Source organism: Gopherus evgoodei, chromosome 3 (assembly GCF_007399415.2).
Source record: "Gopherus evgoodei ecotype Sinaloan lineage chromosome 3, rGopEvg1_v1.p, whole genome shotgun sequence".
NCBI lineage: Eukaryota > Metazoa > Chordata > Testudines > Testudinidae > Gopherus > Gopherus evgoodei.
The window spans coordinates 210,472,494-210,495,012 of NC_044324.1; the positions used below are offsets into that span (position 1 = coordinate 210,472,494).

Consider the following 22,519-nt stretch of genomic DNA (forward strand, 5'->3'; position numbering starts at 1 on the left):
AAAAATATGTTTAGCTCTAAATATTTCATGTGTTGCGTTGGGCCAAAACCGCCAGCAATTTGCAAACGGCCATAAACCTGTAGTGTTTTGAAGTATTCAGTCTTGTCATATAGGAGTGTTATAAATAATATATATCAGTAGATCTTACTCAATAAATATTTAATATGTGATAGATGTTTTTGTCTGAAATTACTTTTTCACTTGAACAATGATTTAAGCTCTACATTTTAGTTTTATAAGGTGACATTTCTACAATATCAAGGAGTTGTCGAATGCAGTTTGAATGTCAGAGAGCTGCAGGGCAGCATTAATCACGAATTCGTTTGTTTTCTGAACTCTTGAAAACTTTAATTCATATTTTACCATTGTGAGGTTTTTTTGGTTTGTTTTTGTTTGGGGTGTTTGTCTTGTCATTGTAACATTTTGGCTCGACAGAGGCAATGCTGGAAAATATTATTCAGATTTATGTCAACCTGCTGTACTTAGGGGAACTTGCATAGCAAATCTGCCCACATGTGCAAACATTGTAAGGTCTTGCATGACCCTGTAGGGTACACATCAATGAATAGGCAATAGTCATTCCACTGTCACTAGACATATAGCTTGTGTGTTTAGAAGTGCCACTAGAAAAGTGCATGTCTGTGAGATTTGCTAATTTCTCTTTTTTACAATGTCAATTTCACTTGTTTAAGAAAAATAAATCCTGATTCCTTTGGAGTTTTGCTGTGTGGTTTATATTTCAAAATGAAACAAAACCAAAACCAAACTTCAATAATAAAGGTACTTTTATATCTAAACCTTGTTTTTTTAATTTTATATAAATATTATACTAAACTTTATTTCAAAACAAGCTTTTGTTTCTGGTCTTGTTGTATATATTAAATTCATCAATAGAGTATTATGTTTTAAAGATGTTACCAGAAATCATTTATCACTTAAAGGTTGCACTTTTACTCATGCTGAATGGTACTTTTCTCTATGAGTAGTCCCAATGGAATCAAGCACTTGAGGAATTGTGTACAATTGAAATTATGGCTGCAACTGTTTGTTTATTGCTGTCAATATTCTATGCTACTGTTACATTACAGGTTACGCTAATTACTCAAGCTTGTTGGTTTTTCAGTCTTCCAGGCTCATTATGAGGACTCCCAATATTTGAACTCTCAATATTCCATATCTTATGCTTACAAATTCCATATGAATATCCAAACTCTTCATACAACATCAAAAATAGTACATAACTTCCATTCAGCCAACATTACTATAGGGTTCTTTTGAGTAATCCTCTTAATCTGCTGTAATACAGCTGCTTTACTGACTATTCCTATATACATTTATAGAATTTATAGAATTCCTGAATAGCAAGCTTGGAATTCCCATTTGAAAATTGAAATCTAATTTTTCAGGCTTGTTTATTTCCTTGTGGACATTGTACAAAAGGTCAGCTTGAGGTGTGTCTATGCTGCACATTTGCTACGTGCCCCCCTAGCATGGATTAAATAATAGTGTAGATAGTGAGGCACTGCTTGGGTGAGTAGATCAGAGACCTGCTCGCACTCTATGGATATGTACCCTACCGGGCTCTCTACTTACCCAAACAGTGCCTACCCCTTCTAAAAATAGCAATGTAGTGTCCCGCTGGCGCTTTCTTCACAGCAGGGATCTGTTGGAGCCTTTCACCACTGCAGGGAAAGTCTCTGGCAACAGGCTCTGGCAGCTCCCCACTGCCCAAGACTTTCACTGTAGGGGGAAAAGCTCTGACAAGGAGGCAATGGGGAAGGGCATGGGCAGAGGGAAGCTGTCAGTGGCTTTCCCCCTGCCTCCCTACAGCCAAAGCCTTCCATTGACACGTGTAGCTACTCACCGCAGTGTGGTCACAGCTTGCTTTTTTCCGCTCTGTGTAGCTACACATACCCTGCATGTAGGTGATGTGCAGCGTAGACTTTGTCTTACTGATTCATTAAAAAGCGTTAATTAAATAGAGAATTAACAGTAATACCCTCTTTCTCCTTTGAGGAGAAAGTAAATTTTTGTCATTTTTTGTCATTGCAGGAACAAACCTTAGCCCTGAGGAAAGAAGGAATTGGTGTCGTTTTAGATTCGGAACTGCCTCACCTTATTGGCATTGATGATGATCTTCTCAGTACTGGGATCATCTTGTATCACTTGAAGGTAACACACTTCTGTGCTTCTGCAGTCTTTATCTGCCTCATGATTTTTAAATAGACAACTTTTAATTATAGTATTATTTTATAATGTACAGGAAGTGATCATTACATTTCTCCAGTGCTGTCACATCAGCTGTAAAAAGGCTATAACTTGTTCAAATTAAAATACCAATCAGTTAGAGCCTAGGTCTATCCTGAGGGTCAACTCTTTAACCGGTGATAGATGAATGACATTCTTGCAGGCTCTACTGGTTTTTCATTCATCTTATTGTAAAGCTTGAATGAAATCCAAATATAGATGAGTTGCCTAAGAACCATCAAGGTGGTTTTGCTCAATATAAGTAAAATTTGAACTAACAATGTTTTATAATAAAGATTGTCTGATAAAGCAATTTAAAATTGTTCCTAGATAATCAAAATATTATGTGTAAACAGTAATTTGATCTGATGTACTGTGTTTGTGGGGATGAGTAATAAAATAATGTATCCTATCTTATTTTGAAGAGTTAAAAAAAATAGCTTTTTCCCCTGTCTAGGAGGGCCAAACATATGTTGGCAGAGAAGATGCTGCGACAGAACAGGATATTGGTAAGAAAGTTGAGGCATTTTTATATCCATCCTTCCTTCTAATGTCCATTTCTCTTCCAACATCCAAACATACGACATGTTTAAAATTTCCCCTCCTCTTTAGTTACTGATATTCATATATTTTGCTGATTATGAATGTACATTAATACTCTTTTAAAAAACAAAATACACAAGAGAACTGCATTTCGATACATTGGTTTTCATGATCATAATTCAGTGGGCATATGCTATGTCAAGTGACATTGATAGTAGCGTCTGTTGATAAAACCATATCCTTTGGGTATAATTTGAGAAATTGGAATTGGGCATATTTTATAACAGGTTTCTTTGGTCAAAATATGCCTGGTTTTGTGTTTGTAAAGCTTCCATTAAATTAGTGTGTGTCCTGGACTCTGAAATGTTTGACAAAATGCTATATGATTATCTGATTATGGTGAAAAACACAGGTTATTTTTCCATGAAAATGCACGTGGGACGTGAAAAAAAGCTACATGGTCTAGTGGATTAAGCATGGGGATGGGAAACCTGAGTTTCTGTTCTGTCTTGACTATCCTTTAATAATTGTGACTGCAGACAAGCATTAAGTATTCTACATTATAAACATCCTGTATTTTCGGATTAAATGTAATTGTCCCCAAGTTACACATGTAGATAAAAATAATTGCTCCCACAATTTAAGATTTGTCTGAAAGGCATTATTGTCCAGTGGAATTAGAAGAAAAGTTGTCTCTACCAAAAAAAGAGGCAAATCAAATGTCCACATGGGTTGGTGGAGAGGATACAGAATATTATCCAGAATAAAGTGACTAATACATACTCAAATGCCTGGTGATGTGCACCCACAATCAATGAAAAAAAATTCCAGATCTCATTAAATGCTAAGAAAATAATTCTTCTCTTTGCTCTGGGGTATTTTAGTGCTTCATGGCCTCGATTTGGAAAGTGAGCACTGTGTGTTTGAAAATCTCAGCGGTACAGTGAATTTAATACCACTGAATGGAGCACAGTGTTCTGTGAATGGAATTCAGATTACAGAGGCCACACAACTAAACCAAGGTATTTGCTCAGAAAAACATATTTTCTTTCAAGATATTTTGTTTCTCTCTGGTGATAACCGTGGAAGGCCTTCGCGTCATAAGGATGCAGTTGTTAACTTCAGTTTTAATTTTACTGTTCCATTCCTCCTCCCTCACTGCCCAAAATAATCAGTAGGTTTCTCTGATTGAACTAGAGAAATGTTATAAAGGAAAGAGAATGGTTAACAAGCGTAAATCGTAGTTATGAATTCACACTCATGGTTATTAAGTATTTGAATTTATGGATTTTTATACAAGGGAAGTCTATGAAAGGTTAAAAGTCAAATTGTTTGTTTGTATTGCTATAATAAAGAAAAGGAATGCTAGTCCATGTTTGCTACTCCCCCCATCCCTGCACCCCCCCACCCCCCAGAGTCCCTAAAGGCCAACAGAGCAGGACTGTTTTGGAGCAGAGGGAGTATGTTTCCCTCAGAGTTGCAGGCCCTGCATGGAGAACACACACTCCTGCCAATCTCTTTTAAATAGATGGCAATCCCAGATCAAGCACCTCTGCTGACTGTAGCTGCTGGAGAATGGTGTGAGGAGGGGGGCGATGTCCTAGATAGGACAATCACAAGCTATTTAGGGCATTTATAGATTAGATTAAAAACAAAACCTTAAACTTGATCGAGAAACCAAGAAACAGTCAGTGTAGATCATTGAGCACAGTTGCAGTGTGCTGCTATTGGGAGGCTCTGATTGATACATTCTGCACCAGCTCAAATATATAAATATTTTATTTGCAGCTTTGTATTGGCAGCGGTCTGTTGTAGACTTTGTGAAATTTTAGTACCAGAGTGTATCCCAAACTCAAGCACAACTGGGGTGAGTGTGAGTGTGGCCATTGCATAGAAGGAGTTAGGATTTGGGGAGGAGCCCCTTAGTATACTGTGCAGAGTGAAGCTCTCCACATGAGAAGGGGCAGATTGCAATTGCTGTGAGAAGTATTTGAATGAAATCATGTGACTGTATCAGACAAGGTTTTGCTGTCTAGTATAGGATTTTTTCCTTTGTTAAAATTATTTCACCAGAATTTTCTGCTGTTTGCTTAAGCCAGTGATTCTCAAAGTGTGGTTCATGGAATGCTTGCTGATGGCTTTTACAGGGCTAGCAGGTCACATGGTGCAGGGTAGCTATTCCTGTAGCCATCTAAGCATTTAACTGTAAGGGAGCTGAAATAAGAAGGAGCCAGCCTTACTGCCTTTACTGTATTCACTAGTGTGACAGACCCAGGCCAGTGGGGTACAGGAGTCTGGTAGAGGGCAAATATGCTGGTCACTGGCTGAGTAGTTTTCTGTTCCCAGAGTGACCAGAGCAGGGGCTGCACTAGAGTAATCAGGAACCTGCTAGAACCAATTCAGGCAGACAAGCTGATTAGACCACCTGCAGCCAATCAGGGCACCTAGGTTTAAAAAGGAGCTCACTCCAGTCAGGGAGGTTGGAACCAGAGGAGAGGAAGTGTGTGTGAGGAGCTGGGAGCAAGAGTCACAAGGAGCTGAGACTAAGAGGTTGTGCTGCTGGAGGACTAAGGAGTACAAGCGTTATCAGACACCAGGAGGAAGGTCCTGTGGTGAGGATAAAGAAGGTGTTTGGAGGAGGCCATGGGGAAGTAGCCCTGGGAGATGTAGCTATCATGCAGCTGTTACAGGAGGCACTATAGACAGCTGCGATCCACAGGGCCCTGGGCTGGAACCCGGAGTAGAGGGCGGGCCCGGGTTCCCCTCAAACCTCCCAACTCCTGATCAGACACAGGAAGAGTTGACCCAGACTGTGGGGAAGATCACTGAGGTGAGCAAATCTGCCAATAAGCGCAGGACCCACCAAGGTAGAGGAGGAACTTTGTCACACTAGGTGGGTGTGTATTTACTCCAGGGGTGTGGAAGAGGTACTCCTGGGGTGGAAGGGAGTTTCCCTGCTACATTCCTGCATGTGTCTTTTCTTGGACAGAGATGCCTGCAGAGCAGACGCCGTCTTTGCCACGAGGGTGCTAAAGTTTCACACACACACACACACACACACCTCATGAACTCATGCTGTTCTCTAATACACATATCTTAGCACTGATTATTAATGTTTACTTTCTCAACCTGGAATCTCAGCACCTTTAAATATCTGCTCTAGGTAGTTGTAATTTACCGCTGAGACTTTTAAATGTGTCCTTTCATTAGTAAATTACCATTTATTTGGAAATGTGTTAGTGTTTAGATTTCCCTAGGAATAAATGCACATAATTATCGCCTCCTTCTCCAAATTACTTCAAACATTTGTAAATTCTAGTTAATGTGCTTTTTGTCTAAATACAACCTACTGTAATATTTTCGCCTCATAAAAACGTCTTACAAGATTTTCAGCAGCATTAAATCCATCTTTAAATGTTTGACTGTTTTCCATTTAGAATAAATCCCAGCCTAAATCCAATTTGGATCCAGATTTAGACCAAAATACCATCACATTTTTACTAAAAAATTCCCTTTTTTTAGAATTCAACTAAAAATAACTTTTGCCTTACAACCAGGAAGATTCTCACTATGTATCAGTTAGTTTTAATGGTTGCAACTTTTTTTTCAATGTGGTGGGGATATGTTTGGTGATATAGTGTGCAGAACCATGCACATTTTATTTTCATCCAAATGTTTTGTTTTTTCTGTTGAAACTGGATATGAATGGGGAGAAATCAATTACGTTACCAGATAAGAATTGTGCCAGTGGTGGGGAACATGCCTATTGATGCTGTCTGATAAACCCTTCCCTTTGCCGCATACTCCCACTCTGAATGTAGATACTTAAAATAAAATAAAAAATCATGCAACTCATAGCAAATCCAGTTGTTTCCATGACAACATCAACTGTACACTTTGCACACATGCATTCTAATGTGGAATTGCATTGTACAATCATGTAATATTGAGCAATGTGACCTCTTTAGCAAATATTTGGCAACCTTTGGTTAGGCTCAGATATGTTTTTCGTTCTATTTTAATGTAGATACTAATCTAAGTAAGTGCTTTCAAGTGGGAGTAAAAATTGTATAATCGTGCTTATGTAATGGAAAGAATAACACTAAAATGTTAATTTGTCAAATGTAAATCCCCATCTGTAAAAAGGAAATAACAACATTTCTCCTACCTTTATAAGGGTTTTGTAAGGCTACATACATTAAAGATTGTGAGGAATTCAGATATTATAATGATGGGAGCCATATAAGTACCTTAGATGCATAGGAATCTACATGTGCAGCTAACAATGGAGTGTCCTACTTTGTATGCATAATCACCTAGTTTCAAACATTCCTACTTATTTTTAAAACCATTTTTTCAGATTTGTAGGAACAATAATGCTTATCCACATACTAATTCTGAAGTTTCAGTTCACTTGTTTGTTGTTTTCATCTGATCACATGGAAAAGTGATTAAAGATTTTAGAATGAATGATTTTTACACTCACTCCAAAATAGATTAAGGAGTTTCACTGAAATTGGTCCCCCTCCACCCTCTTAAAATAATGAAAATAACCTTCCAGTGGAGACCAAGAATGAAAATGAATATGTTTGGGAAAATTATAATCATATGAAATAGTGGTAGAATGGAAATGGTTTTACAACTTAAGCTATAGTGGTTATGACCAACAGGAACCTGTTTAATGTGCTTTTATTTAAAAAAAAAAGGATACCCAGTGCATTTCATGACAGACAGGCCAACCTGACTGCATCACATAAATTACAGAGATGGTATCGAGATGACTTTGCAACACAAACCTTCATGAACAGTAAATCTTTTTAAGATTAGACTGGGATGAAATGCAATAGCACTGTTACTGTAATCCAAAATTGAAAGCAAAAGATGTTTGATTTCACCTTTCTGTGTGATAATGCCAACATTTCTCACGCCCTTTGTCTGCCAGATTTATTTAGATTGTAAAGCACTTCTGCGTGTGCAAAGTACCTAGCATAATGAGAATCTGTAGGCATTACCAACATACAAATAATATCTACAAATACATTATTAAAACTTTTTTTTACAAAGTTTTCTTCAAAGTAGAACAAAAGGGAAGGGAGACCATAGAACAAGAACACGTATATACAAGATACATAATAACTTACAATCAGAAACAAATATGAATGCTTACTTTAAGAATCAGTGGAGACTATATCAATTGATACTCATGCTCTTCTAAGTATTCAGACAAAATATTAAAGATCTCCCACTAGACCGTAAAGAAACTTTTTTGCAAATTAGCAAAATTGCCCACATCTGAAGATGTCACTTTTCCATTTTAGTTGGATAATTATTTTGGCCAATAGACTTGGTGCTCTCATTACATTAGGAAGTCTAGATCACCTAAAATAAATACTGTAACCACAAGTCTAATAGATAACTACATTTGGGGTGATGCCTATATAGAAATGAAATGCTGACCTCATCAAAGTCAATGGGAGTCTTACCACTGACTTCACTGGGGCCAGAATTTCACTCCAGAGTTTTATTCATAATTATTAAAGACCATGTAAATTGTGATCACAGTAAAAAAAACAAACGTTCTCAGTAAGGCAAATTCTCTTAATCAAGTGGAACGTTCATATCTAAGCGCAGAATTTGATTCTAACATACTTGGCTTGTTGAAGTAAAATATGACATCTCTCCTCAAGCTTTGCCTGACTGTGCTGGCAAGTTTTTCGTCCATAAAACCAGGTAAATCTATGGCTATTTAAAGAGTTTCTATTTCATTATAACAGTAAGACACCACTGACAACACAGTTATTATTAGAGTATTATTTAAATTGGCCTTAATGTCCTCCAAATCTGGCAGTAGTTGCCCAGAAATGTGTGTTCATTTGTCATCTGTAATTGGTTAAACACAGAACAGGTTGACTTATCTGAATGTAATGGAGGACTATTGAATAATTTGGTTTTGGTTCATGAAATAGATTTTCGGCATCATAGTTAGATATTGTAGAGTTTTGGATCAATGTTTATCTGATTGGAATGAACGGCTGAGAGCACCGATGATGACAGGGTAATGGAGTCTTCTGCATGTATAGAGGCTGGTTCTGATCAGTCTCAGATTGTTAGTGATTGCAAGTCATTGCCATTAGGCATGTGTTTTCACCTGTGCTGAGTAATTGACAGGTTACATTTGGCAATAACTGGCACCTTTCAGAAAAGAGTCCAGAGATTAAATGGGTTGGAAACTGAACTGTTCTCTAACCATAGAAGAGATCGCTCCAAATGGGCCTTGAGGTATACATAGGTAAAGCAGTGTGAGAAAGCTCCTACTGCCATCTCCACTGCTCACCTCTGTTCTTTGGATAAAATAGTCCAATGGTTAGTCTATATTTTGAAAAAAGACATAACATCCATGTATTTTAAAGTAGTAATAGGGAGGAACAAGGTATATACTACAACCATTAACACAGCTCCACCTCCGTCTGAACATTAAAAAAACCCCAGAACCTTAGTTGTTAAAATAATGCTTTTTAATTTTTGTCTTATATTGTAGAAGTCAGGGCTCTTGTCAGATGAATGAGAAAATTATTGGACATCTCCTGATACAGTATGCTGTCAATAAACCTGTGTGTGTGTTTCCTGCTAGGTGCTGTTATATTACTTGGGAGAACCAATATGTTTCGCTTTAATCATCCCAAGGAAGCAGCCAAACTGAGGGAAAAAAGAAAGGTGAGTACCTGAGGAATTCAAATCTTTTAATAATTTTTGTTTCTAACATGTTTAAATATTCACTGGTTTACATAATTTTTTGTGTTGCTTTACATCAAAATATTTTGTCAAGTAGAAGAAGTGATATTTCTGTAAGCACAGCAGTGTTTCTTTAATACTAGTAATAATCTTTTATTTCTATGTTCTGTTAGAGTGGACTACTGTCTTCCTTCAGTTTATCTATGACAGATCTTTCAAAATCTTGTGAGAACCTCTCAGCTGTTATGCTTTATAATCCAGGGTAAGTATATTCTAAACAGTAATTACACAAATAGTAATAATTCATTCTTGAAAAAGTTAGTTTAAATGTATTTTTAAATATCAATTTAGACGAAGAGTTCAGTTAGTTAATTAACTTATTGTGTACACTATGATGTTTGTGCCAAAAATGTAGGATGCATTTTTTAAAGATTCCAAAGTGACTTAGGCTCCTAAATCACTTTTGAAAATGGAATTTAGGCTATGAAGGTGCTACTAAAGTGACTTAAGTACTTTTGAAAATTTTACCTGTAAACCAAAATGCCTGCTTTACATAGGAGGAGAGCATTACTGCATTAGTGAGTAGCCAGTCCTGCCTGGAGCTCAACCCCCAAACACGAGAACAGTCCTATTCTAGAAAGCAGGCTTGCACACCTAGGATTTTGACACTAATAAAATTTTAGTGTATGGAGTTCATAAGGCAAGTTTTGCCAGTGCAAACAAGACAGTTCAGTAGAATTCATGAGGTAGCAAATTTTCCGTTTGTCTTAATTTCCCATGCAAGATATTTCTCTTTAAAAATTACATGTGTGTAATTTATCCTCTCCAAACACAATATTTGACTGCAAATCACTCAAGGTTGCTCAAGTACACGTAACAATAATAAAAGCATAATAAGGCCAGGAAATCAGTGTCTCAAGTCCTCACCCAGCCTTTCAACAGTAACAGTGACTTTGCTAACTCTTGTATTATGACTCAAACATACCACCCATAAACAACACATGCTACTTCTCACCACCTCCACACTTAACATGGAACCTTTAATTCCAGCCGGGAGTAAATGGATGTTCTGCGATTATTCCGGTTATGGAACTGGTATTGTTTGAAGTAGGTCGCTAGTTTAGAGTATGATGAATAGTTTTTGTTGCTAGTTTGAGTTAAGTTTGCTGCTGCTGATTGTTAATGGAGGCAGTTAACAGCATGTAAAACTTACCATGTTTGAGGTTGTTTGTTCAAAATTTGTACTGGAGCCCTTGAAGTGATTTACTGAAGAAGTATGGTGTTTTTTGCTTTCTCAATAGCTAATGTTTTGTGTTGAGGGATAAAGTTGTATGAGTTTGAGAAATATTTAAAGTGGATTGAAACAGGAGGGGGAAGCAGTCATCTTGCCAGTCAAGCAGAAGAGAGAGCTATGAGAAAACATCAGTTATCCGTGCCAAGGAGAGAAGGGAGATTCTGCTGCGGAGCAGCCATTTACCCAGGCCAGGGAAAAGAGAAGGATCCACTGCTTTACATCTTTATCTCTTACTTTAATCCCAGTATAGAACTAGAGGGAATTGGGATTTGTGCTGCAGGTAGAGATGTCTTCTTCATTTCCCCCTCTCTGGATCTCCCAGCTCAAGCTCCATCCCCTTCCCTTGCCTCCTTTCACCCATAGTCTGACTCCTCGTGTCCCTTCTGCATGTCTGCTCATCTCTTTCAACTCTCCTCCCACACTGGTCCCCAGTTCCTGTAGTGCTGCTTTCTGAGGAACCTGAGAAGGGGTGATTGGGAGCTTTAGGGGAAGGGGTTTTTGATTCAGCTGTTCTGGGGAGCTTAGGATGGGAGGAGGTCCCATGGTTCAGCATGTAAGCATCAGCTTCTCCATCAGGAGAAGAGTTTATTCTTCAAACACCAATACTGTGATGCCCAGACACTGGGCTTTCCTCTTCCTCTTGCACTCCATGCATTGATGCAAGCCTTCTCATGCTCGTGCTCTCTCTTTGTCACTTTCTCTCCCCCCCCGTCATCTCCCCACAACCCCTGCATACATCCCTGCTAACCTACAGCTCTCCAAAGCTGTTCTCATGTGGCTCTCTTGTCTGCTCCCCCATGTCCCTCCCAGGAGCCAACCCCCATACTGCCTGCTTCCTCATTTGTCTCCTTGGTTCCCCATGGTCTCTGAGCAATGCAGCTAGGGAGGCAGGTTGACAGCATCTGAAGACAGAAGTAGCTGATGTAACTTGAGAGTTCTATTGGCTAGTTCTGGTGTAACATAGGTTACCCCAAGTAAGGGGGACAAGAATGTGTTTAATTTTAAAATGTCGAAAGTGGGCTGTGTGTACTGTTTATCCAAGAGTATGAGGGAGAAGTTTGGAAATCATGGCAATTATTTTTAATTAGAATAACCCTCAGAAATTTGAGGAAACAGGATAGTCCAAAAAAGGAATATACACTTCCTTTAAAAAAACTAGTAAATATTTTACTGAAATATTACAAAGAAAATTGTTCTCTAAAGAGTTGTAATGGTGTTTGGATATGGAGGATTAAATTTTGAAGTCACTTCGGTAAATTTTACCCTAAACTGAATCACACACCTGAATAATGGATTGTTTGTCCTCCATTGTATCTAACTCTTAACTATGGAGTCATTCTCCATGTCTCCCTGATTTGCAGGATAGGATATTTAGTGATAACTTCAGTTTAAATAATGCATTCCGTTCTGTAGCTTATGTATAAAAATGTTGTTTGGTTTTCTTGACACACACATGATGATTGCTCTCTTGCCAGCAAGTTACTCACAGAGAACTCAGGACACTGAACTGGTTAATCATAAATTTCATATTTATCTTTTCTGAGGGAGTTGAAATAGAATTCTTAAAAAGTGGAAGTTTTCCCCAGCCTCCCAAAACAGATTGATCTAAAAAACTACTCCTGACTGCTCTTAAGATTATTTCTTGTAAAGGGAGGGGGGATGTTCTTGGAGAGCCCCTTATTATAATTCTGCCTCTCCGTACCTTTTCCAGACTATTATCCTGTTTGAACACTGCTATGAACAATGGAGTTATATCTCACAGTATTTACCACAACTTGGTAGTCAGCGTAGATCAGACAAACTGTGTTCAAGGTTGTCTCACTCACAGTCCTCAAACTTAGGGTACAGTTTTGTAGTATAGAAAAGTATGTGCTGGGAGGGTTGGGGATGATTTTTCTATCCTTGGAGGAGTTCACTGCATCTCCAGATGCTGCCAAAATGTGCCTGCCAGACAGGATTCCTTCTTTGACCTCATAAAATACTTCTGGCATAGACCAGATTGTGTTCTGTGACAGGGAATTTTGTACAGATCACCCCTGTCTTCTCTGCAAGATCTTCAAACCACTTGGGCCTCCCACTTCCTTTGCAATTACACAAGTTGAATTTGAACTATTAATATACTCAGTATTTTTCAGGAACAAAGTCTAAACAGTTTTCCCCAAAGAACACTGTGACACTGGCAGACCAGGTGCCAGCTCATGCCAAGTCCCCAGGCCTCACTGAACACTGATAAATGCATAGCTGAAAACCAGTCTGTCTCACCAGTCTGGCGTGTTAGTATTGTTCAATAGATGTTCAGTTTATAAGAATGGGTTTAGTGTTTAGATTTCATGAAATGCTTGTAGGATGCTGTGTGTATTAATTTTGCTTATAACATCAGTGTACCCCATGTTTTAAGGTTATGTTAAATGTTTAAAAGTCCTCCGTAATTATGTGAGTCTTCATAGAAGAAAGGAGCATTAATTAGTGTAGAAATGCTGGCTTCCTATGGAAGGTATTATGTTCTGCCTACCAAGAAGGCCAGCTGAAAGCTAATGAACCATTATGAAATATCAGAGAACAAAGACTTTGTTGATTGCTCCCCCACACCTGTGAAGGGGAGACAAGCGGGTGGGCTCATCCCATCAGCTTGAACTCTGGGGGAAGGGAGTAAAAATACCTGACAAGAAGGATCCTGTGCATCCCTATGCTGCTTGAACTCTGAGGGGTGAAGATTGCTAAACATAAGTAAGAATTCCCTAGTGCTTGGCCTGGCTTAGCCCTGGAGGACGTATAAAGCTGGCATATTGCAGCTATTACTTTTTATATTACTTCTTGGAGTCTAAGGCTGTAACTCATTTGTGTGTGTTTTTACCTGCTTTAATCTTGTAATTAACTCTTATTAGCTAAGAAAAGAAATAAATCTTTAGTTAGTTTGTTGTAGGATTGGCTACAAGCTTTGTCTTTGGTGAAAGATCTAGGGTGCAATTGACCTGTGGTAAGTGACTGGTCCTTTGGGATTGGGAGTAACCTGAATATTGTTGTGATATTTGATGTAAGGGACCATCTGTCACAATAGCAAGCGTGCCTGAGTGGCAAGATAGATCGGAGCAGCCAAGTGCACTGTCTATGACTCCATGTCAAGGTTGTTGTAGTGATTTAGGAGTTCACACTTGATACTTAGTTGGTGAAATCTAAGTATAGAACTCACAACTAGTCTGGAGTTTGTGCCCTACTTCTTAACAGTCTGTCCTGAGGTTGGTACTCATGCTTGTGAGCCACTTCAGGCAGCTTGACACTCATGTATTCTTAGCAGGATTCACATGCAGCAGGTCATTTGGGTTTAGAGATTATAACCTAGCTCTGATAAAAGTGTAAACTTGATATTGAAAGCTTTAAAGGTTACACATTAGTCATAATGAATGAATCACAGTCATATGATGGTCTTGACAGAAAAAAGCTGGAATAGTTGTGTAAGGAGAGGGGAATATCCCATAAAAAGAAAATTCCAGGAGCTGAAAGCTTTGCTCATAAGTGCTGACCAGAGGTAGTCCAAGAACCTTTCTGCCCCAGGTGTCAGAGGAAAACACCACAGTTGAACTGGCCTGATTGCAGTACTGGGCAGCCCATAAAGAACATGAGCTCTGGAGACCTGGGTGAGAGTTTGGATTAGGGAGACCAAAGGAAGCTGAGAAGAGAGTCCACCAAAAAAACATGGAAGCTGAGGACAGGGCACACAAAAGGCAGCTGGAACCTCACACCTTGCAACTCAAAATACTGGAACACCGAAAGGAGCTTCCTCAGCAGGTGACTACATTCTCTCCCAGCACCACTCACCGTCCCCCAGCACCAGGGATAGGAGAAAGTCTGCCCAGTTAATAAAGAGACTAATTGCATTGAAGAGTACCTGTCCACTTTTGAAAAACTGTGTGGGATGCACAAATCCCAGAGGATAAGAAGATGCCTATCTTCTTTATCAGATTAACTAGGAAAACCAAACAAGGTTTTAATGATATGGAGGAGGGTGATGCTAAGGTGTATATGGAATTTAAAGAAAATGTAGTGAAAAGATTTAAGATTACACCTGAACTACAGAAATCTCAAAATGTTTGACAATATCACCCATGTTAAATATGTGCATAAAATATGTAGTTTTCTGAGAAAATGGATAATGGGACCTGGGATTGAAGGTAATTATGAAAAACTGTTTGATCTGGTGGCCCAGGAGCAATTGCTATAGGTAAGGCCAAGATTTTGTCATGGATATTTTTAGTAAAAGTCCATGGACAGTTCAGGGGCAATAAACAGAAATTCACAGAAGCCCGTGACCTATCCCTGACTTTCACTAAAAATATCCATGACAAAATGGGGAGACAGGTTCAAAACCCACTGCTGCTGGGGCTTGGAGTCCCCCACCACTGCAGTGAGCAGGAGCTCCGGGGTCTCCCCAGGCAGCAGCTGAGCAGTTCTGGGGGATTCCCCGCCACCTGTGGTGAGTGAAAGATCTGGGTTCCCACAGGGGCTGGGCTGCTATGAGGTCCCCCTGCAGCGGCTGGGAGCCCCAGGGGGTCTCCCTGCCATGGCTGGACAGCTGCAGCGTCCCCCCACCAGGGTAGGGGCAGGGAGCTGCGTGGGGTCCCTTTGGGAGCTCCATCCCCAGGCAGAAAATGTCACAGAGGTCTCTGAAAGACACAGATTTTATTACCTCCGTGACATAATTGTAGTCTTAGTTATGTGTAGTTACAGATGAGGTAAAAGCAGCCATTTGTGACAAACCCGCCCCCCCCCCCCCACAACCTAGCACGATTTTAGAGGCTGCACAAATTGCTGGTGAATACATTGAATCGAGAGCTCGGGAGGTGCAAATCCCAGGGGGAGGAAAATCCCCATGTCACCCAGCGTAAGAAAGAGGAGGGAATTGGAAATAAACCGAACCCCAACTTTGATTAAAAAAAAAGAGGGAAAAAAAAAACCAAAGGAGCCCAGGTTTTAAAACCCTCTACCCCAAAAGGGAAGGCAAGTTGTTTGCCATCACTGTTGGTCGCTTAAACTTAAGGTAACCTCACAACCCACACAATGAGTGCCACTATCATTGCTTCAAAGGCGGCATCAGAGGAGGTATTTGGTCCAGTGAACTATATTAAGACTCACCCACTGAGACCTCCTCACTCAGGTGCAGGAATGCCTGTGGCATCCCAGCCTGGGCCCAGTCCACCTCATGGCTTAGTATTTTGATGGGGCATGCGTGTAGACAGAGCATGCTTCATTCCAGTGCACGACATCGTCGTACACAGCAGGAGACCATCGACCAAAGCCTGCTATCTGGTGAAATGGAAGCACTTCATCGCCTGGGTGCAACGTTGCCATTACCCTCTGGACTTCATCTCCATTCCCTTCCTCCTAGACTATCTTCTCCAACTTAAGCTCACAGGCCTCACCCAGTCCGCCAGCCGGATCCATCTGGCAGCACTCAATGCCTTCCTCCCTGCTGGGGACAGTTTCTCCGTCTTCACTCACCTGGCCACTGTTCACTTCCTTAAAGACCTGGTCAAGGACTTCTGACTGGTACATAAACCTTCCTCCTCTGCGGACCTGAACATAATCCTCTCTGCCTTCACTAAATTACCCTTTCAGCCCTTCGTGACCTGCTCCCTCACCTATCTCTCCATGAAGATGATCTTGGTGGAAGTCATTGCGGCAGATTAGCGAGCTGGAGGCTATGATGGTTGAACTTCCACACACTGTCTTCCACAAAGAAGTCTCCCTATGCCTGCACCTCAAATTTCTCCCCAAGGTAGTCTCTCCATTTCTCCTCAACCAAAGCATCCACCTTCCTATCTTCTACCCCAAACCTCACACTTCCCCCAGGGTGAAAATGCTGCATTCTCTGTAAGTCTGCCAGGCGCTGGCCTTCTACCTGCAATGCACCCATGTCTTCCGGGCTTCACCCAGGCTCTTCATCACCATCATGGAATGCTGCAGGAGCCAGGCCCTCTCCTTGCAATGCGTCTCTAAATGGATCTCCCATTGCATTGAGGAACGCTACACCCTTTCTCACGCTTCCCCTTCCACCTGGAGCTCTGTCCTCACCTTTAGCGCTCGCTATGCCATCGCAGTAGCAGAGGCAGTGGATGTGACTGTTGGATGAGCCATCCTGCAGACTGTGACTTCACGCAAGTCCATGCACCCAGCTCCACACTGAGCACTGCTCACCACTATCCCACATCTGGAATCCATATAAGAACCATCACTAGAAGAAGAGGAGATGATTTACTGTAACTGGAGATTGTGTGGTCCCGACTTGGATTCCAATATCCACCCTCTAGCCCCTCTGCTATGGACTTCATTACTTGCGATTAAGAGAGATACTTGAGTGGAGTGGACCCTCATGGCCTCTTATAGCCTTGGACACAGACATGCAGAAGACACACATGCGGGTCAAGAGAAAGTACAGCTGAACAGTTCTGGCTCCGGCACATGCTCACCCATGTCTGGAATCCAGATAGGAACCACACATCTTGAAGAACCTTCAGTTTCAATAAGTAACCTCTTATTGTAGCAAGGTCAATAGGTTACCTGTAGAGTTCATAGATGTCTAGCCAGGTGCAGATAGAAAAGAGTGTCCTTGGCTACAGCTACTTTCTCAGCATCCAGAAACAACCAAGAACGTAGAAAGTTTTCTTAATTATGAACTTTTATTACAAAAGACAGCCATTCTCCCTCATTCACCGATTACTGGTATAATCTTCACCTGTTGATATGGCGTGTGCAGTGAGGCAGAGTAGCCTTCCTCCAGTCCAGAGGGGGTTAATTTCCCTTAGGAAGCTCAGCTCACCCCATCCCACTCGCAGGAAGTGCAGGGGTGGTGCAGGAAGTAAAAGAGTAGGGCCCTGCAGCTCAGTTGGCACTGTACCAGGGAAAGCAGGCAGATGTCTCTCGCAGAGACGAGCCCTTAGAGAGGACCAGGACTGGTAGCGGAGAAGACTGGCAACCCAGTGCCCCAAGGAACAGAAGACCCAGGGACAGAGCAGAGGAAGGGCTGCCTGATCCTGAGTCCGGAAGTGACTGAGTGGTACCAACAGAAACTGGTAGGAAGTAGCTGTGGGAAACAAGACTTTGGTCCAATTGTGCTGATGGGATGCGAGGTAGCAATCGCCTGTTTCTTTGCTGACCCTATGATGGGATCACCAACCACCATTAAGACCCTGGGCTGGGACCAAGTGAAGCAGGGTGGGCTCAGGTCCCCCTACCGTACCCTATACCCAGTGGTTGTTCGGGTACAAAACATTAGGCCAAGATGCCTGAGACAGTGACTATTGGTTACTTAGGCCACATCCCCAAAGGGGCCTGAGACTGAGATTGGTTGTTGCCAGCCCCAGCCAGAAAGCTGCAGGTAAAAGACTGTTTGGTTGCTCTATCTCACCCAAAGGGCTAGAGTCCCAGACTGCTGTTGCTTGGCCCAGCCAGGAGGCTGCAGGTCAAAGACTGTGTAATAATTCAACCCACATGTTGGAGGCCTTAGCCTGGACTTGGGCTATTTGTCTCAGCCAGGAGGCTGAGGTTATAGGCTATTTCATTGCTCAACCCCCACACCCTCAGGGGTCACAGACCTATACTGTGGGTGTGTACACCAACCAGGGGCTGGGGATTCCCGCCGATGGGTGGTATGCTGGGTCTTCCAGTGGGAACGAGAAATGTGTGGCTGCAAGTCAGACCACTGTGACAAACTTCCTGCTGGCCTACAAACTCCCCGCAGCCACGGAGAGGGGGCGTCCTGACTTTGAAAGGGAGGAGCCCTAAAGTGTGTGTTTGCACATGGTCCTGTATGTAAACTGCACCAGGCTGTGTGGATTCTGCAGTATTCTGGTGTAGCAGATTGGAGATGGAAGCACAGTAATTAAATGTGAAGGCTTTTATTGAAATAAATGTGAGAAAGAATAGTGCAATAAGTAACAGTTGCCATTGTGTTAATTATTTAGACATGTAGTTTACTGCTCAGTTTCCAGTGTGCCACAGATTTTTGCACTGATTATGCATAATTATTATAGGTGAGCTGATAGTATTATGAGGCTGCACAACATTTTAAGACTTATTATAAGACCCTGATTCATTTACTTGTAGCTTTGTCAAACTTTCACTGTTTGGACTGATATGTTACGTGCTGGTTAGAAACTGTCAGCCAAAACAGTTCAGCTGTTTATGAGAACATGGTTTGGGACAACGTGCCCATCTTAAAAAAATAGGGAGGCACTTTTCCCCTTGAAAAGCTGTAGGGCCTCCGTGCTTTAGAGTAGGGACTTAAAATTTGGCAGAGGGGTGGCCTTGTGTTAGAGTTTTTCCAATCCCCATGAAAATCTGCCCAAATATGGCCAAGTTATAACCCAGAGGTCTCAAAGTCCCGGCCCGCGGGCCTCCTGCAGCCCGAGAACCTCCCCTCTGCGGCCTGCGGAGGAGACACTCATGCTGCCACACTGCCAGCAATGTCTGCTGCAGGCGTGCCCCCACAGCTGTCATTGACTGGGGGAGAGGGACAGATATATCATCATTAGTTGCTGGGCAGAGTCAGCCATCGAGGCAGCATCATTAGTTGCCAGGCACAGTTAGCCATGGAGGCAGCATCACTTTTTCCTAGAGTGAATATAAAGAAGTCAAAATGCTGAACACAACTATCTGATGCACACCTTGCTGCAATCCTGAAGGCTTCAACTGCTCAGTCCCTGAGGCCAAACATCAACAAACTGACAGAACTGAAGCGCTGCCAGGTGCTGGCAAACACTAATAACTCTGGCAAGTGAAGAATTGTATAAAGTTGTATGACAGGTTTTTATTATTTCTAAGAAATTTGAAATAAAAAATCTTCAGTGACATTATTGGCCCTCTGGGAGGATTTGAGGACTGTCACTGGCCCTAAGGTAAATTGAGTTTGAGATCCCGGTTACAAACCTTTGGAAAAATTCACATTTCATATGCTCTCAATAGAGACTTAGATTTTAGCAGCTAAAAACTCTGGAGATTCTGTCCGTATGTCTAGCCTAGAGCTGAGCAGGATTTTCTCTCCTGTTGCAGGTCTGGGCTGTTGTGGTCTAGGCTGGGCACGATAACTGAGAGCAAGGAGGCTCTGTCTTGTGCTCCCAGTGTCTCACCACCTAGGCTGAAGGCAGCTGCCACATTGAAATGCAGAGGGGACAAGAGCCAGACCTGGGGGTGGAATGTTGAGTAGGTTAGGACAACGAGCCTCAGGCAAGGAAGAAACTGGGATTGGAGGCTGGCAGGGGAGTGGAAAGGAGGGTGAAATTTGGCCCTGGGCCTGAGAGCTGCGGTCTGTGGAGCCTGGTACTGGTTAAGCAAGGAGAATGGGATTGTGAACTGGGTAGGGGAGACTGAGACTGGGGGCTGAGGCAGGAGCTACATGGGAAGTTGGGATTAGGAACAAATAGGGCACAGGGAAGGAGGTTGGGGGATGGTGGTGCACGGAGCTTGGATGAGGAGCCTGGGGAGGGAGACTGAGACTGAGAGCCAGTGGGAGTGGGGAACATGAGGGAAAGGGCAGAGAAGAGAGAAACTGATTGGGCTAGGAGTCAGGAAGCAGGGAACCAAAATATTTACCCTCCTTGTTGTGCTCTTTCTCCATGTAGTTTTTTCATCTTACAGGGTAAGAATTATCCCTGAAGATCAAATATGTCATGTCCTTGGTCGTCTCCTATACTGCAATTATTTTTTGCCCTCTTCCTCCATAGGGAAGAAGGACCTAGAGGCATGTTTTAATTTCCCACATTCATACATTTAGGAGACTTTCTGTGTTTTTAAGGCTCTTGCAGGTTACAGCAATATTAATTTAAGAATCAAAACTTCCTTTACCATCTTTTATGCCTTCATCTATCCAGTGCTAACAGTCATTTTCACAAGAAATACGTATTAAAAATTCACATTAGTAGTTAAAATAAAACATTAATTTAAGAGTTCAAAACTTTGTACTTTGTAAAGATGCAGTCATTGTGCAGCACAGTGCACTAACATCTGGGAATACTTTTCTGGAGCAAAATGTTGAAGATACAGAAGTATGAAGCAGTGAGAGATGACGTTCTCTGTAGGTTTATAAATATAGTTCGTATTAAAATTTAAAGGTTTGAAATTTTATATGGATCCAAATCTCTCTTGTGTCTATACCACCGTCTGCATAGGAATGCTCTGAAGTGCTCTTTTGCCTTCTGTCTTCGATTGATTTCTGCAAGGCCTGTTACTTTCATGGTCTTTCTCAGGTTCAGCAATTTATAACATAAGGGCTGGTAGCTAACTTTACAGTTTCTACAGATTTCAATAAACAGCTTGTAAGGTCTGATCTCTTTGGACAATCAATGGCAGAAGAGCCTGTGGGTTTCTGTTCTCATTTTCTGTGATAACTTATAAATTAAGAGTTGCATATTGCTAGCCTCATTAATGAAGTTGGGTTCCTATTTCTGAGAGCAATTTGGAGGTCATCCCCTGGACTCTGTGAAGTACCTGTACCATAGGAGGTTTCATTTTAAGATTATATTGCTCTCTCTCGGATTCTGTCTAAAGCAGCAAGTAGCTTTTTAAAAAAACATTTGGATTCTAATAGGGCTGTCAGATGATTAAAACTACAATTAAGTGTGATTAATTTTTTTAATCACACTGTTAAACAATAATAGAATGCCATTTAAATATTTTTGTATATTTTCTACATTTTCAAATACATTGATTTGAATTACAATATAAAATACAAAGTGTACAGTGCTCACTTTATATTATTTTTATTACTAATATTTGTGCTGTAAAAAAGATAAAAAATAGTATTTTCGGTTAACCTCCTACAAGTACTCTAGTGCAATCTCTTTATCATGAAAGTTTAACGTACAAATTTAGAATTATTATTATTTTTATATAATAAAACAACATAACACTTTAGAGTCTATAAGTCCTTTAGAGCAGAAGGAGAGTCTGGGAGGACAGGGGAGTGATGACAGGGCGGACGGGGGGCGTTAACTACGATTAATTGACAGCTCTAGGTTCTCATAAAATTGTAACGATCTGAAGTTGATCTTAAAACACTTTGCTCAAGCTAGTTTAACCAGCTCTGCTTTCAGAGCAGGTTGATATTCTGTATCCTAATTTAAGGAGCAAGTGGAATTGGAGTAGGGTGGACAATAAGTCCTACCTTTCTCTTTCTTCTCTAGATAGAAAACAGCTTTAAATGTAAACACTTCGCTTTTTTAGGGTCTCACACCATATAAATTCAGCAAGGTAGTATAAAGAGCTTTGAATAGCCAGCTTGCTAAACTTTTAGTGGCTGTTAATGCAGGTAAGATTATTTGCTTTCCTGCTCTTGATGTGTCTTCAGAATGTTCTCGTGACATCCTAATCTTATCAGAATTACTGTATATGCACATACAGTAGAACCTCAGAGTTATGAACATCTTGGGAATAGCGATCATAACTCTGAAATGTTTGTAACGCTGAACAAAATGTTATGGTTCTTTCAAAAGTTTACAAATGAACATTGACTTAATGCAGCTTTGAAACTACTACGCAGAAGAAAAAATACTGCTTTTAACCATCTTAATTTAAATGAAACAAGCACAGAAAGAGTTTCCTTACCTTGTCAAATCTTTTTTTAAACTCTGTTTTACTAGTTGATGTTTAAAATAGTACTGTACAGTATTTGAGTTTTTTTTTTTTTGTCTCTGCTGCTGCCTGTGTGTGTAC

At 40.9% G+C, this 22,519-nt stretch overlaps 1 protein-coding gene across 9 annotated transcripts in view; it reads left to right on the plus strand.

Annotated features, from left to right (window-relative positions):
- Positions 1-22,519, plus strand: part of KIF16B (kinesin family member 16B) — a 202,650-nt gene that overhangs the window by 87,833 nt on the left and 92,298 nt on the right. For all 9 annotated transcript variants that reach the window (XM_030557951.1, XM_030557952.1, XM_030557953.1 and 6 more), the window contains 5 exons: positions 2,053-2,172; positions 2,705-2,756; positions 3,675-3,812; positions 9,422-9,504; positions 9,696-9,784. In XM_030557951.1, the coding sequence (XP_030413811.1) occupies positions 2,053-2,172; positions 2,705-2,756; positions 3,675-3,812; positions 9,422-9,504; positions 9,696-9,784 (482 nt within the window). The remainder of the gene's footprint in view (positions 1-2,052; positions 2,173-2,704; positions 2,757-3,674; positions 3,813-9,421; positions 9,505-9,695; positions 9,785-22,519) is intronic.